This window comes from Hemitrygon akajei, chromosome 14, assembly GCF_048418815.1.
Source record: "Hemitrygon akajei chromosome 14, sHemAka1.3, whole genome shotgun sequence".
NCBI classification, from domain to species: Eukaryota; Metazoa; Chordata; class Chondrichthyes; order Myliobatiformes; family Dasyatidae; genus Hemitrygon; species Hemitrygon akajei.
Window position 1 is genome coordinate 4,317,225 of NC_133137.1, and position 15,576 is coordinate 4,332,800.

The 15,576-nt window shown below is 40.5% G+C and overlaps 1 protein-coding gene across 8 annotated transcripts in view; it reads left to right on the plus strand.

Moving 5' to 3' along the window:
* LOC140738238 (citron Rho-interacting kinase-like) overlaps positions 1–15,576 on the plus strand; it is a 244,104-nt gene that overhangs the window by 210,110 nt on the left and 18,418 nt on the right. For all 8 annotated transcript variants that reach the window (XM_073065370.1, XM_073065371.1, XM_073065378.1 and 5 more), the window contains 2 exons: positions 1,022–1,100; positions 3,307–3,483. In XM_073065370.1, coding sequence (XP_072921471.1) covers positions 1,022–1,100; positions 3,307–3,483 — 256 coding nt within the window. The remainder of the gene's footprint in view (positions 1–1,021; positions 1,101–3,306; positions 3,484–15,576) is intronic.

Consider the following 15,576-nt stretch of genomic DNA (forward strand, 5'->3'; position numbering starts at 1 on the left):
TTGTTTTCTTCTATGTAAATAGGTACTGAGTTTATGAAATAAAATCGTTGTTATATAATGATATCTAACTCATAGTTTTCAAAGATCAAAGTAAATTTATTATCAAAGTACATGTATGTCACCTAAGATTTGGTTTCTTGCAGATATACACAGTTAATACTAAGAAACACAATAGAATCATTGAATCGAATTGACTTTATTACTTACATTCTTCATATACATGAGGAGTAAAAATCTTTACTTAACGTCTCCATCTAAATAAGCATTGTGCAATTTATAGTAATTTATAATAAATAGTATGTACAACAGGACAGTCAACATAACATTGAAATACAGTTGTATCAGCATGAATTACTCAGTCTGATGGCCTGGTGGAAGAAGCTCTCCCGGAGTCTGTTGGTCCTGGCTTTTAAGCTGTGGTACCATTTCCCGGATGGTAGCATCTGGAACAGCTTGTGGTTGGGGTGACTCGGTTCCCCAATGATCCTTCGGGCCCTTTTTACACACCTGTCTTTGTAAATGTCCTGAATCATGGGAAGTTCACATCTACAGATGCACTGAGCTGTCGGCACCACTCTGCAGAATGAAAAACTGCACATGGCAAAGACAAACAACCAACGTGCAAAAGACAACAAATTGTGAAAACACAAAAAAAAGTATTAAATAAATAAATAAAATTAACAACCTGAGTAATGGAGCCATAGAAAAGTACAGCTTAGAAACAGGCCCTTGGCCCATCTAATCCTTGGAAGTGCTTGTGAAATTAGTTCAGTATTTATCAAGATTAATGATGACTTGCATACACTTTTGTGTTAATGCCCCACAGTTTGCATTGAATGTCTATTGGCTGTGAATTTAGATGTAGATTGATAGTTGAGAGAAATTAGTTATATAATATTTTCAGTCCAAAATTTCATACCACAGTACATATGATCGCTGTATGGTAACCTCATCATAATTCGACATGCCTTCTGCAATTTTCAACTTGTAATTCCTGATGATTTATTTGTGATCTTTTCAGCTTATAGAGAACCTTACCTATTTGTAACTCATTTCAACTCTCTGGAGGTTATTGAAATCCAAAGCCGTAACACAGCCAGGTAAGTCTTAGATCCAGTAGTTTCTCATGTGCGGAATGATAATGACAGATAAAGTTGATTGAAAAATTGGGAAAATTGTGAAGGAGAAATGTGAAACAGAGAGACTTAAGAAAGGAATTTGAATGGAGGAATTAGACTGAGCACTTCAGCCAGTGAAGTATTTAAAGTCAGGAATGAGTAGTGGGCCAGATTTGGGTGAACACAGAGATCTCAGTGATGTGGGCTGGAGGAAACAGAAAAACATCAGATTTGAGGCTATGTGGGAACATTAAAACAAAGATGAGTATTTCAAAATCATCGATTAACTAAGTACCAGGGCAGTAAAGCAAACCTAAGCATAATGGATGAACAGGGCATGATGTCAGCTATTCTAAGTAACTTGGTAAATTTGTTTATTATTGTGTCATGTACAGGGGTATAATGGAAAATTTTGTTTTAGTGTACCATCCGTACATTCCATTAACACCTACAAAATGCTGGAGGAACTCAGCAGGTCAGGCAGCATCTGTGGAAATGAATAAATAACATCATTTTGGCTTGATAGTTTTGTTTATCATCATTTCATTACACAGTGTATTGAGGTAGTACAAGGGAAATCAATAACAGAAGGCAGAATAAAATGTTATGTTACAGAGGAAGTGCAATGCAGGCAGAGAATAAGGTGCAAGGCTAAAACAATAAATTGTGAGGTCAGGATTCCACCTTATTGTACTGGGGAAGCATTCAATAGTTTTATAACAGTGGGGTTGAATTTGTCCTGGAGCCTAGAGGTACATGCTTTCAGGCTTTTGTATCTTCTGTCCGGGGGAGAAGAGAGAATGTCCTTGGAGGGTGTGGTCTTTATACAGCCAGTGAAAGGTACAGACTGAGCACACGAAGGGTAGGCTGTGTCCACGGCCCTGCGTTTCTAGTTGACATACAAAGGGGTGATGCATCCAGACAGGATGCTTTCTGTGGTGTATCAATAAAAATATGAGGGTTAAAGCAGGCATATCAAATGTCCTTCCTCCTGAGGAAGTAGAGAAGAAAGGTTTTTGACAATCTCAAATTTACAGAGGGTAAGATGAAGGAGACCAGTCAAGAGCATATTGGAATACTCGAGCTTGAGATAATTAAGAAAATTAATGCCTAGTTTTCTTACACTCTGAAGAATGGTTAAAACATGTAGATGTGTTGACTTAACAGCCATATTGGTGCAGTTTCAGTTGTAACCAAGGCCCTGGGCTATATATGTGCTAGTCAGTCTTATCCAGGATATCAAGTGCAGTGGAGGTCGCAGTAGCTTAGGAGTGCAGCATTTGGTGAGGGAGGAGGGGAGGAGCAACAATACAGTTGCTGTTTATTGGCTCAGGTTGTAAGGGTAACATCAGCATTTCTGTGAGGCAGGGGCAGACTGCATTGGTGCAATTAAGGATTACACCAGTGTTATTGTGAGTGTGAGGAGGGGAAAACACTGGCATTGTATTTGATTGGGGAATAGTGGGGGATTACAGCAGCAGCAGTCCTATGCAGGGAGCATGAAGGATCATGTCAGCTTTGTCATGAGGATGGGAAAAGTATTGCCTTGTTCTTGCTGTGGTGGGAAATGAGGGATTGAATTAATCTTGTATTAGGATAGATTTAATGGCAATGGCACCATTTAAGTAGTCCTACCATTGTTCAGAGTGTAGGAAAGGGTTGGATGACTATTGTTATGGGGTGAAGTAGGGTTCATACTGCATTGTTTTGAGGTTTGGGATGAGTGCTCACACTGCACATCTTGTGGCAGGGTCTTGAGGGATTCTACAGCACTTCAATGATGGGGATTGCGAAAATCACACTGTCAGGGTGAGGGAGAAATGGTATTGGCACTGTTGTGAGGGACTGAACGATGACCAACAGAGGACCAGGAGTTGATTGGACATGGTTGATAGAGACAAATCAAATGAACTTGGTGCACTCAGAAATGATCTGCTAAACAATTCATTTGTAAAAACAAGAACAATTCTTTGCCACTGTCTTCACAATCTTGAAGAAATAAGAAAAATAACATGGGGTGGGGAACAAAGTCTTAAATACAAATCCTTATGCTGAGCTTTGCATGACTAGGTTGATTATTTATTGCAATAGCAAACCAAACTGTGACTGGAACTTTTAATTATTTAACAGTGTATTTACACGAAACAAAGTTCAACAAATTGACATTATCCTAATTCTGTATTTGTAGTGTATTGAGTCATGCTCACTTGGACATCCCAAATCCCAGATATCTCGGTCCTGCTATGTCATCTGGAGCCATTTACTTGGCCTCATCCTATCAGAATAAACAGCGAATCATCTGCTGCAAAGGCAACTTGGTGAAGGAGGCAAGCAATGATGTACAAAGTGCAATCACCAGCCGCAGGTAGAGGAATTGTAAGACTATATGCTTAGAAATTGGAGTCTTCTCTTTTGAGTTGTGAAACCTATGTTGCATTTCATATGATACCCTTTTGAATCTCTTGCAATAAATGCAAAAAGACCATTAGTCACAGCAAAAACCTTTTGCACAACCATTCAAGCACTCAGGCTGGATATGTGTTATTCCCATTGGGAGCTATGTATAGAGATCAGAACTGATAATATTGCTGCGCTGACCACTGGGTTGGAGATCAGACTTTAAAGAACTTAAAGTTATACATAGAAGCCACAGTCTAGCTGGCGATGAGGCTGGTGTGATGGGAAGGGGAAAATATATGTAATATGAAAGTAGTCATCTCCACTGTGTGTGTGTGTGTGTCCACCCAATAATGTCCAACATATTGATCAGCTCACCTAGTCACCGAGAAATCCCAGCTGATCAAATTACGTATTTTTTTAAAAAGTATTTTAAAAAAAGTGGCTTTCAACATAAATTTATCTTTGGTTTCTTTCTCCATACTGATTTTAATCTGATATTGCTGTTCTTGGCCCATTACCTATTCTGGCATAGTTCCATGTATGCTTGAGAAACACCCACCACCTATTTCAGCCAGGTACATTAGAGCTTCAGCATTCAGTATTGATGTAATCTTTTTCAAATAATCCACTAGCCAGACCCAGTTGCATATCCCTGACTATATGTTTTCTTTCTCACTTGTCTCATTTTTACCTTTCACGATAATCTTTTCTATTATTTAATATCTTGCTTCTTGCACCCATCACAGAGCATCTCTTTTGTTATTTCCTCACTAACAACTTATTGATCCATGTATTGTAAAATGTAACATGTCTCATGTGTAAGAAACATTTTAAAGTGCATGTGTTGACCATTCGCAAGAACATAAGAAATAAGAGCAGGAGTAGGAGTAGGCCATTTGGCCTGTCGAGACTGCTCTGCCATTCAATAAGATCATGACTGATCTGGTCATGGACTCATCTCCACTTAACTGCCTTATTCCCATAACCATTAATTCTCCTACTATGCAAAAAATCTATCCAACCTTGTCTTAAATATATTTACTGAGGTAGCCTGGTACAGTTTTATAGTACTGCAGTATTGATAGTGTTCTAAGCAACACACACATAATGCTGGAGGAACTCAGCAGGCCAGGCAGCATCTATGAATTTTGTGCGTGTTACTTGGATCTCCAGTATCTGCAGATTCTCTCTTGTTTGTGATTTGATAGTATTTCATTGAAGTACACAATTTGCTACTCAGTTACAAATTGGCAGTTTGTCTTTTTTATACTTTTTTGACTGTTTCCATGACAGGCTATTTGGGACAGCTGCTTAATTGGGCCAAATGTACTGTTCCTGATGTGTCCCAAATAACTGGAATCTCTACCATATCCTCTGGCTGCTCATTCCAGAAAACCACCAACTCCTGTGTCTTGAAACTTAGAGTCATTGTTGCTGTCACCCAAAATGCTATCTCACTGATACCCTCCCTCTGCATTTTAAAATTCTATGCTTTCTATGTCTTTCATACCATAGCAATTCCAGTTATTGTTGGGCAAGTTGAAATCTCTCTTGCCATAAAAAGATTATTCTTGCACATTTTTTGATTATTTCTTTACATACCTACTCTTTTGCCTTCTGTTTACCATTAGGAGGCCTATAGAATGCTTCCGGCAAATTAATCACCCTATTTTTTTTTTAAAGTTCTATCTATTTGGCTGGATTTAGACTCCAAAAGAAATAAAGCTGATAAATTTGCCTTTCGACTCATTGAGTCTAAACCACCTGTTAAGCACCCATGTTGCACTAATCCAACATAAATCCATTACTTTATTATTCTCCCCATATTCTCCTTAACTCTTCAATGCCCTCCTCCCCCACCTGCCAGATTCTACCATTCACCTCCACGCCAGGGATCAAATACCAACCCACTCATCTTTGTGATATAGGAAGAGACTGGAGCATCTAAAGGAAACCCACAAGCTCACAAGGGGAACATGCAAACTCCACACAAACAGCACCAAAGTTCAGCTTGAATCCAGATCTCTTGTGCTTTTAAGGCAGTGGCAGTGGCTCCATTAGCCACACTTCTGTATAAAGGAGTCTTCTAGGATGCCTTCCCACATTCCTGTAGTAATGAATCCTTAATTAAAATTACTTTCCATCTCTTCTTTTGCATCCTTTCCATTACATCAGTAGATTTGAAACCTGAGTTGTCAGTCCTGTCTTACTTCCAACCATTTCGCCTGATAGAAGCAATGTTGGTTACAGTATTATAACCTCCACTCTGTTTATTTACCTTGTTAATTACATTTCTGTCACTAAATTAGATGCAATTTAAATTGCAATTCTCCCGTTACAGTTTAGACACAATCTGCACAGAGCTCATCTTTCCTAATTATCTAGTAAACTGAAACCCCTTTTTGCCGGGCATCTCTAGAAATCCGGCTGGTTAGCCCCTCGCTAGCAAGCCAACGGAAACCCACCTTTCTCAAACTCCGTATGTGTAGAGTCGATATAATTTGGGTCCCACCAGACCAGGAGAGCCAGGATGATTCGATCACCCACACATAATCAGAGTGAATACTGTGTAAATGCTGCCCACTTGCAATTACCCATCAGCAAGAAATAACAGATCATACACTGCATACAATTATAAAGAAAATATATTTACAACTTTCAGCTTGATCGAACAGTTAGTAGGAAAAAGGAAAGAAAAGAAAGAAAAAGGGTCCATCACAGTTATAGTAACTCAGTCCAAATGTGCACAAAAGTTGGAGCTCATCTTCAAGTTGTTTTTAACTAATGTGCTGGACCCACAGTCTGTGTGAAAGCATACATCACCTTCCGAATGTTGCTCGAAACCCATCCCAAACAAATGTGCACTCCACGGGAGTATTGGTCCTTCCTCCTTGAAGCCATTCATCTGCATAAAGCACCTGTGCAACAGGGATGGCATCCTCAGTCACCTTCCTTTCTGTCTTCTCCCAACTCCTGCCAAAAAGACTTTGACTCACACCAAAATCGCTCCACCCAGCATTCTCTAGAACCTTCTCCCAATTCCACCATCCTGATTGGCTGACACACCATTCCTAAGTTGAACAACATAGCCCCTTATCTTTAGCTCAAACATGCTAAAAGCAGAACAGACTGCTCTTACGGAACTGCTAAAATGAAATACCTACAGCCTAGTATAAAAATCTTAACCAGGGAGTTAAAAAACTAAACAATCGTCCATGGTTTATGTCTTTAATTCATTGTTGTTCATTACTAACTAATCTCATATTTACTGTGCATATCCAGTGCTAATGTACAATCTGTCTTCATAATGTATCAACAGAATATTTGAAAACTCATATTTTGCTCTGCACTATTCCCAAAGCATAAATGCCTTGTTATAATATCCAGTGCACAATTAATATAATTTAGCCAAGGTGCATCACTTTTTAAAATTGAATACTTTCTTATCCAGTTTATTTGCCAAATTCTCTTTATGGTGAGAAATCTGTTGTGATTCTCGACATCACTTCCCAAGGAATTTAACAAGTTGTTATAAAAAGTGCATTCCTGACATTGCATACTAATAATTCATAATATGTCTTCCAATGAACTAATGTACAAAAACCTAAATCATGCAATGAAACTTCAGTTTCATGCTCTGTCCTAATGCCAAATCATAGAAGAAAAAATTATCAAGTTTATAGTTGGTTTGTTTTTATTGGTCCTTTACTGTGTATGGATAGAAAATATTCAGGCAACAACATGCTTAATACTCTATTCAGCATTTACTCAGTCTGCTACTAATATCTCTGATACTCCTCAGAAAACCCATGACTGCCTCGCAACTTCACTCCTACCTCTAACCTGAACTACTCTGCTCCAGTCCAATTCCAGTCTGACACAGGTGCCCTGCCCTCAGTACTCCACACTAAACCTACTTTCCCACCCGAATGTGACTGATTAAAACTGATACTGCCAGGTTCAGCACAACATTTCACAAAGAAAGTATTAAAACCATTCCATGACATTGCACTTGATAATTTAGATCTATTTCATGAATACCCCTGTAATATTTCATTCAGCACCTTCCACAGTCTGACCAGACGAGCTCAGTGCCTTTTATGCTCACTTTGAAAGGGAGAATAAAACCACAGCTATGAGGATCCCCGCAGCATCCGATGACCCTGTGATCTCTGTCTTGGAGGTTGATGTCCGGCTGTCATTCTAGAGGGTGAACTCTTGCAAGTCAGCAGGGCCCGATGGAGTACCTGGTAAGGCTCTGAAAAGCAGTGCCAACCAACTGGTGGGAGTATTCAAAGGCATTTTCAATTTCTCACGGCTACAGTTTGAAGTTGCCACCTGCTTCAAAAGGGCAACAATTATACCAGTGCCCAAGAAGAGCAGGGTGAGCTGCCTCAACAACTAGTCCAGTAGCACTCCCATTGATAGTAAGAGGCTGTTCATGGCTAGAATCAACACCTGCCTCAGAAAAGACCTGGACCCACTGTAGTTTGCCTATCACCACAACAGGTCTACAGCAGACATGACCTCAATGACTCTGCACACAGCCTTGGATCACCTGCACAATGCAAAAACCTAGGTCAGGATGCTGCTTATTGACTCTAGCTCAGCATTTAACACCATCACTCCTACAGTATTGATCGAAAAGCTACAGAACCTAGGCCTCTGTACATTCCTCTGCAACTGGAACCTGGACTTCCTAACCGGAAGACCAGAATCTGTGCGGATTGGAAATAATATCTCTGCCTCGCTGACAATTAACACTGGGGCTCCACAAGGATGTGTGCTTAGCCCACTGCTCTACTCTCTCTACACCCATGACTGTATGGCTAGGTGCACCTCAAATGCCATTTATAAATTTGCTGATGATACAATCATTGTTGGCAGAATTTCAGATGGTGACAAAAGGGCATACAATAGTGATATATACCAGTTAATTGAGTAGTGTCACAGCAACAACCTTACACTCAATATCAGCAAAACCAAAGAGCTGATTGTGGACTTCAGGAAGGGTAAGATGAGGGAACACAAACCGATCCTCATAGAGGGATCAGAAGTGGAGAGAGTGAGCAGTTTTAAGTTCCTGGTGTCAGTATCTCTGAAGACCTAACCTGGATGAAACATTTTGATGCAGCTATAAAGAAGACAAGACAGTGGCTATATTTCATTAGAAGTTTGAGGAGATTTGGTTTGTCAACTAAGATACTTGAAAACTTCTACAAATGAATTGTGGAGAGCATTCTGACTGGCTGCGTCACTGACTCACCGTCTGGTATGGTGAGTGGGGGTAGCTACTGCACAAGATGGAAATAAGTTGCAGAAACTTGTAAAATTACTCAGCTCCATCATGGATACAGGCCACTGTAGTATCCAAGACATCTTCAAGGAGCAGGGCCTTAGGAAGTTGCCGTCCATCATTAAGGACACCCAGCACCCAGTACATGCCCTCTTCACGCTGTTACCATCGGGAAGGAGGTACAGAAGCCTGAAGGCACACACTCAGCGATTCAGGAACAGCTTCTTCCCCTCTACCATCTGATTTCTAAATGGACATTGAACCCATGAAAACTACCTCTCTACTTTGTTATTTCTGTTATTTGTACTACTTATTTTACCTCAACTATTTAACAGACATACAGATACCAAATGTAACTCAGGTTAATTCTCTATATTTATTGATCATGTATGGCATTGTACTGCTGACGTAAAGTTACGACATATGCCGGTGGATTTAACCTGATTCTGATTCTGACCCTGTAGTACAACCCCATTAATGTGATCACTGCCTTCTTACTTCTGGTTCAGTGTTAGAAATTCATTTGATACTCTACTTGTTGATAAGCGCATGGGTGGTATTGGAATAGGTGAAAGTTATATTTTGCTCTGCACTATTCCCAAAGCATAAATGCCTTGTTATAACATCCAGTGCACAATTAATATAATTTAGCCAAGGTGCATCACTTTTTAAAATTGAATACTTTCTTATCCAGTTTATTTGCCAAATTCTCTTTATGGTGAGAAATCAGTTGTGATTCTCGACATCACTTCCCAAGGAATTTAACAAGTTGTTATAAAAAGTGCATTCCTGACATTGCATACTAATAATTCATAATATGTCTTCCAATGAACTAATGTACAAAAACCTAAATCATGCAGTGAAACTTCAGTTTCATGCTCTGTCCTAATGCCAAATCATAGAAGAAAAAATTATCAAGTTTAGAGTTGGTTTGTTTTTATTGGTCCTTTACTGTGTATGGATAGAAAATATTCAGGCAACAACATGCTTAATACTCTATTCAGCATTTACCCAGTCTGCTACTAATATCTCTGATACTCCTCAGAAAACCCATGACTGCCTCGCAACTTCACTCCTACCTCTAACCTGAACTACTCTGCTCCAGTCCAATTCCAGTCTGACACAGGTACCCTGCCCTCAGTACTCCACACTAAACCTACTTTCCCACCCGAATGTGACTGATTAAAACTGATACTGCCAGGTTCAGCACAACATTTCACAAAGAAAGTATTAAAACCATTCCATGACATTGCACTTGATAATTTAGATCTATTTCATGAATACCCCTGTAATATTTCATTCAGCACCTTCCACAGTCTGACCAGACGAGCTCAGTGCCTTTTATGCTCACTTTGAAAGGGAGAATAAAACCACAGCTATGAGGATCCCCGCAGCATCCGATGACCCTGTGATCTCTGTCTTGGAGGTTGATGTCCGGCTGTCATTCTAGAGGGTGAACTCTTGCAAGTCAGCAGGGCCCGATGGAGTACCTGGTAAGGCTCTGAAAAGCAGTGCCAACCAACTGGTGGGAGTATTCAAAGGCATTTTCAATTTCTCACGGCTACAGTTTGAAGTTGCCACCTGCTTCAAAAGGGCAACAATTATACCAGTGCCCAAGAAGAGCAGGGTGAGCTGCCTCAACAACTAGTCCAGTAGCACTCCCATTGATAGTAAGAGGCTGTTCATGGCTAGAATCAACACCTGCCTCAGAAAAGACCTGGACCCACTGTAGTTTGCCTATCACCACAACAGGTCTACAGCAGACATGACCTCAATGACTCTGCACACAGCCTTGGATCACCTGCACAATGCAAAAACCTAGGTCAGGATGCTGCTTATTGACTCTAGCTCAGCATTTAACACCATCACTCCTACAGTATTGATCGAAAAGCTACAGAACCTAGGCCTCTGTACATTCCTCTGCAACTGGAACCTGGACTTCCTAACCGGAAGACCAGAATCTGTGCGGATTGGAAATAATATCTCTGCCTCGCTGACAATTAACACTGGGGCTCCACAAGGATGTGTGCTTAGCCCACTGCTCTACTCTCTCTACACCCATGACTGTATGGCTAGGTGCACCTCAAATGCCATTTATAAATTTGCTGATGATACAATCATTGTTGGCAGAATTTCAGATGGTGACAAAAGGGCATACAATAGTGATATATACCAGTTAATTGAGTAGTGTCACAGCAACAACCTTACACTCAATATCAGCAAAACCAAAGAGCTGATTGTGGACTTCAGGAAGGGTAAGATGAGGGAACACAAACCGATCCTCATAGAGGGATCAGAAGTGGAGAGAGTGAGCAGTTTTAAGTTCCTGGTGTCAGTATCTCTGAAGACCTAACCTGGATGAAACATTTTGATGCAGCTATAAAGAAGACAAGACAGTGGCTATATTTCATTAGAAGTTTGAGGAGATTTGGTTTGTCAACTAAGATACTTGAAAACTTCTACAAATGAATTGTGGAGAGCATTCTGACTGGCTGCGTCACTGACTCACCGTCTGGTATGGTGAGTGGGGGTAGCTACTGCACAAGATGGAAATAAGTTGCAGAAACTTGTAAAATTACTCAGCTCCATCATGGATACAGGCCACTGTAGTATCCAAGACATCTTCAAGGAGCAGGGCCTTAGGAAGTTGCCGTCCATCATTAAGGACACCCAGCACCCAGTACATGCCCTCTTCACGCTGTTACCATCGGGAAGGAGGTACAGAAGCCTGAAGGCACACACTCAGCGATTCAGGAACAGCTTCTTCCCCTCTACCATCTGATTTCTAAATGGACATTGAACCCATGAAAACTACCTCTCTACTTTGTTATTTCTGTTATTTGTACTACTTATTTTACCTCAACTATTTAACAGACATACAGATACCAAATGTAACTCAGGTTAATTCTCTATATTTATTGATCATGTATGGCATTGTACTGCTGACGTAAAGTTACGACATATGCCGGTGGATTTAACCTGATTCTGATTCTGACCCTGTAGTACAACCCCATTAATGTGATCACTGCCTTCTTACTTCTGGTTCAGTGTTAGAAATTCATTTGATACTCTACTTGTTGATAAGCGCATGGGTGGTATTGGAATAGGTGAAGGTTATATTTTGCTCTGCACTATTCCCAAAACATAAATGCCTTGTTATAACATCCAGTGCACAATTAATATAATTTAGCCAAGGTGCATCACTTTTTAAAATTGAATACTTTCTTATCCAGTTTATTTGCCAAATTCTCTTTATGGTGAGAAATCAGTTGTGATTCTCGACATCACTTCCCAAGGAATTTAACAAGTTGTTATAAAAAGTGCATTCCTGACATTGCATACTAATAATTCATAATATGTCTTCCAATGAACTAATGTACAAAAACCTAAATCATGCAATGAAACTTCAGTTTCATGCTCTGTCCTAATGCCAAATCATAGAAGAAAAAATTATCAAGTTTATAGTTGGTTTGTTTTTATTGGTCCTTTACTGTGTATGGATAGAAAATATTCAGGCAACAACATGCTTAATACTCTATTCAGCATTTACTCAGTCTGCTACTAATATCTCTGATACTCCTCAGAAAACCCATGACTGCCTCGCAACTTCACTCCTACCTCTAACCTGAACTACTCTGCTCCAGTCCAATTCCAGTCTGACACAGGTGCCCTGCCCTCAGTACTCCACACTAAACCTACTTTCCCACCCGAATGTGACTGATTAAAACTGATACTGCCAGGTTCAGCACAACATTTCACAAAGAAAGTATTAAAACCATTCCATGACATTGCACTTGATAATTTAGATCTATTTCATGAATACCCCTGTAATATTTCATTCAGCACCTTCCACAGTCTGACCAGACGAGCTCAGTGCCTTTTATGCTCACTTTGAAAGGGAGAATAAAACCACAGCTATGAGGATCCCCGCAGCATCCGATGACCCTGTGATCTCTGTCTTGGAGGTTGATGTCCGGCTGTCATTCTAGAGGGTGAACTCTTGCAAGTCAGCAGGGCCCGATGGAGTACCTGGTAAGGCTCTGAAAAGCAGTGCCAACCAACTGGTGGGAGTATTCAAAGGCATTTTCAATTTCTCACGGCTACAGTTTGAAGTTGCCACCTGCTTCAAAAGGGCAACAATTATACCAGTGCCCAAGAAGAGCAGGGTGAGCTGCCTCAACAACTAGTCCAGTAGCACTCCCATTGATAGTAAGAGGCTGTTCATGGCTAGAATCAACACCTGCCTCAGAAAAGACCTGGACCCACTGTAGTTTGCCTATCACCACAACAGGTCTACAGCAGACATGACCTCAATGACTCTGCACACAGCCTTGGATCACCTGCACAATGCAAAAACCTAGGTCAGGATGCTGCTTATTGACTCTAGCTCAGCATTTAACACCATCACTCCTACAGTATTGATCGAAAAGCTACAGAACCTAGGCCTCTGTACATTCCTCTGCAACTGGAACCTGGACTTCCTAACCGGAAGACCAGAATCTGTGCGGATTGGAAATAATATCTCTGCCTCGCTGACAATTAACACTGGGGCTCCACAAGGATGTGTGCTTAGCCCACTGCTCTACTCTCTCTACACCCATGACTGTATGGCTAGGTGCACCTCAAATGCCATTTATAAATTTGCTGATGATACAATCATTGTTGGCAGAATTTCAGATGGTGACAAAAGGGCATACAATAGTGATATATACCAGTTAATTGAGTAGTGTCACAGCAACAACCTTACACTCAATATCAGCAAAACCAAAGAGCTGATTGTGGACTTCAGGAAGGGTAAGATGAGGGAACACAAACCGATCCTCATAGAGGGATCAGAAGTGGAGAGAGTGAGCAGTTTTAAGTTCCTGGTGTCAGTATCTCTGAAGACCTAACCTGGATGAAACATTTTGATGCAGCTATAAAGAAGACAAGACAGTGGCTATATTTCATTAGAAGTTTGAGGAGATTTGGTTTGTCAACTAAGATACTTGAAAACTTCTACAAATGAATTGTGGAGAGCATTCTGACTGGCTGCGTCACTGACTCACCGTCTGGTATGGTGAGTGGGGGTAGCTACTGCACAAGATGGAAATAAGTTGCAGAAACTTGTAAAATTACTCAGCTCCATCATGGATACAGGCCACTGTAGTATCCAAGACATCTTCAAGGAGCAGGGCCTTAGGAAGTTGCCGTCCATCATTAAGGACACCCAGCACCCAGTACATGCCCTCTTCACGCTGTTACCATCGGGAAGGAGGTACAGAAGCCTGAAGGCACACACTCAGCGATTCAGGAACAGCTTCTTCCCCTCTACCATCTGATTTCTAAATGGACATTGAACCCATGAAAACTACCTCTCTACTTTGTTATTTCTGTTATTTGTACTACTTATTTTACCTCAACTATTTAACAGACATACAGATACCAAATGTAACTCAGGTTAATTCTCTATATTTATTGATCATGTATGGCATTGTACTGCTGACGTAAAGTTACGACATATGCCGGTGGATTTAACCTGATTCTGATTCTGACCCTGTAGTACAACCCCATTAATGTGATCACTGCCTTCTTACTTCTGGTTCAGTGTTAGAAATTCATTTGATACTCTACTTGTTGATAAGCGCATGGGTGGTATTGGAATAGGTGAAAGTTATATTTTGCTCTGCACTATTCCCAAAGCATAAATGCCTTGTTATAATATCCAGTGCACAATTAATATAATTTAGCCAAGGTGCATCACTTTTTAAAATTGAATACTTTCTTATCCAGTTTATTTGCCAAATTCTCTTTATGGTGAGAAATCAGTTGTGATTCTCGACATCACTTCCCAAGGAATTTAACAAGTTGTTATAAAAAGTGCATTCCTGACATTGCATACTAATAATTCATAATATGTCTTCCAATGAACTAATGTACAAAAACCTAAATCATGCAGTGAAACTTCAGTTTCATGCTCTGTCCTAATGCCAAATCATAGAAGAAAAAATTATCAAGTTTAGAGTTGGTTTGTTTTTATTGGTCCTTTACTGTGTATGGATAGAAAATATTCAGGCAACAACATGCTTAATACTCTATTCAGCATTTACCCAGTCTGCTACTAATATCTCTGATACTCCTCAGAAAACCCATGACTGCCTCGCAACTTCACTCCTACCTCTAACCTGAACTACTCTGCTCCAGTCCAATTCCAGTCTGACACAGGTGCCCTGCCCTCAGTACTCCACACTAAACCTACTTTCCCACCCGAATGTGACTGATTAAAACTGATACTGCCAGGTTCAGCACAACATTTCACAAAGAAAGTATTAAAACCATTCCATGACATTGCACTTGATAATTTAGATCTATTTCATGAATACCCCTGTAATATTTCATTCAGCACCTTCCACAGTCTGACCAGACGAGCTCAGTGCCTTTTATGCTCACTTTGAAAGGGAGAATAAAACCACAGCTATGAGGATCCCCGCAGCATCCGATGACCCTGTGATCTCTGTCTTGGAGGTTGATGTCCGGCTGTCATTCTAGAGGGTGAACTCTTGCAAGTCAGCAGGGCCCGATGGAGTACCTGGTAAGGCTCTGAAAAGCAGTGCCAACCAACTGGTGGGAGTATTCAAAGGCATTTTCAATTTCTCACGGCTACAGTTTGAAGTTGCCACCTGCTTCAAAAGGGCAACAATTATACCAGTGCCCAAGAAGAGCAGGGTGAGCTGCCTCAACAACTAGTCCAGTAGCACTCCCATTGATAGTAAGAGGCTGTTC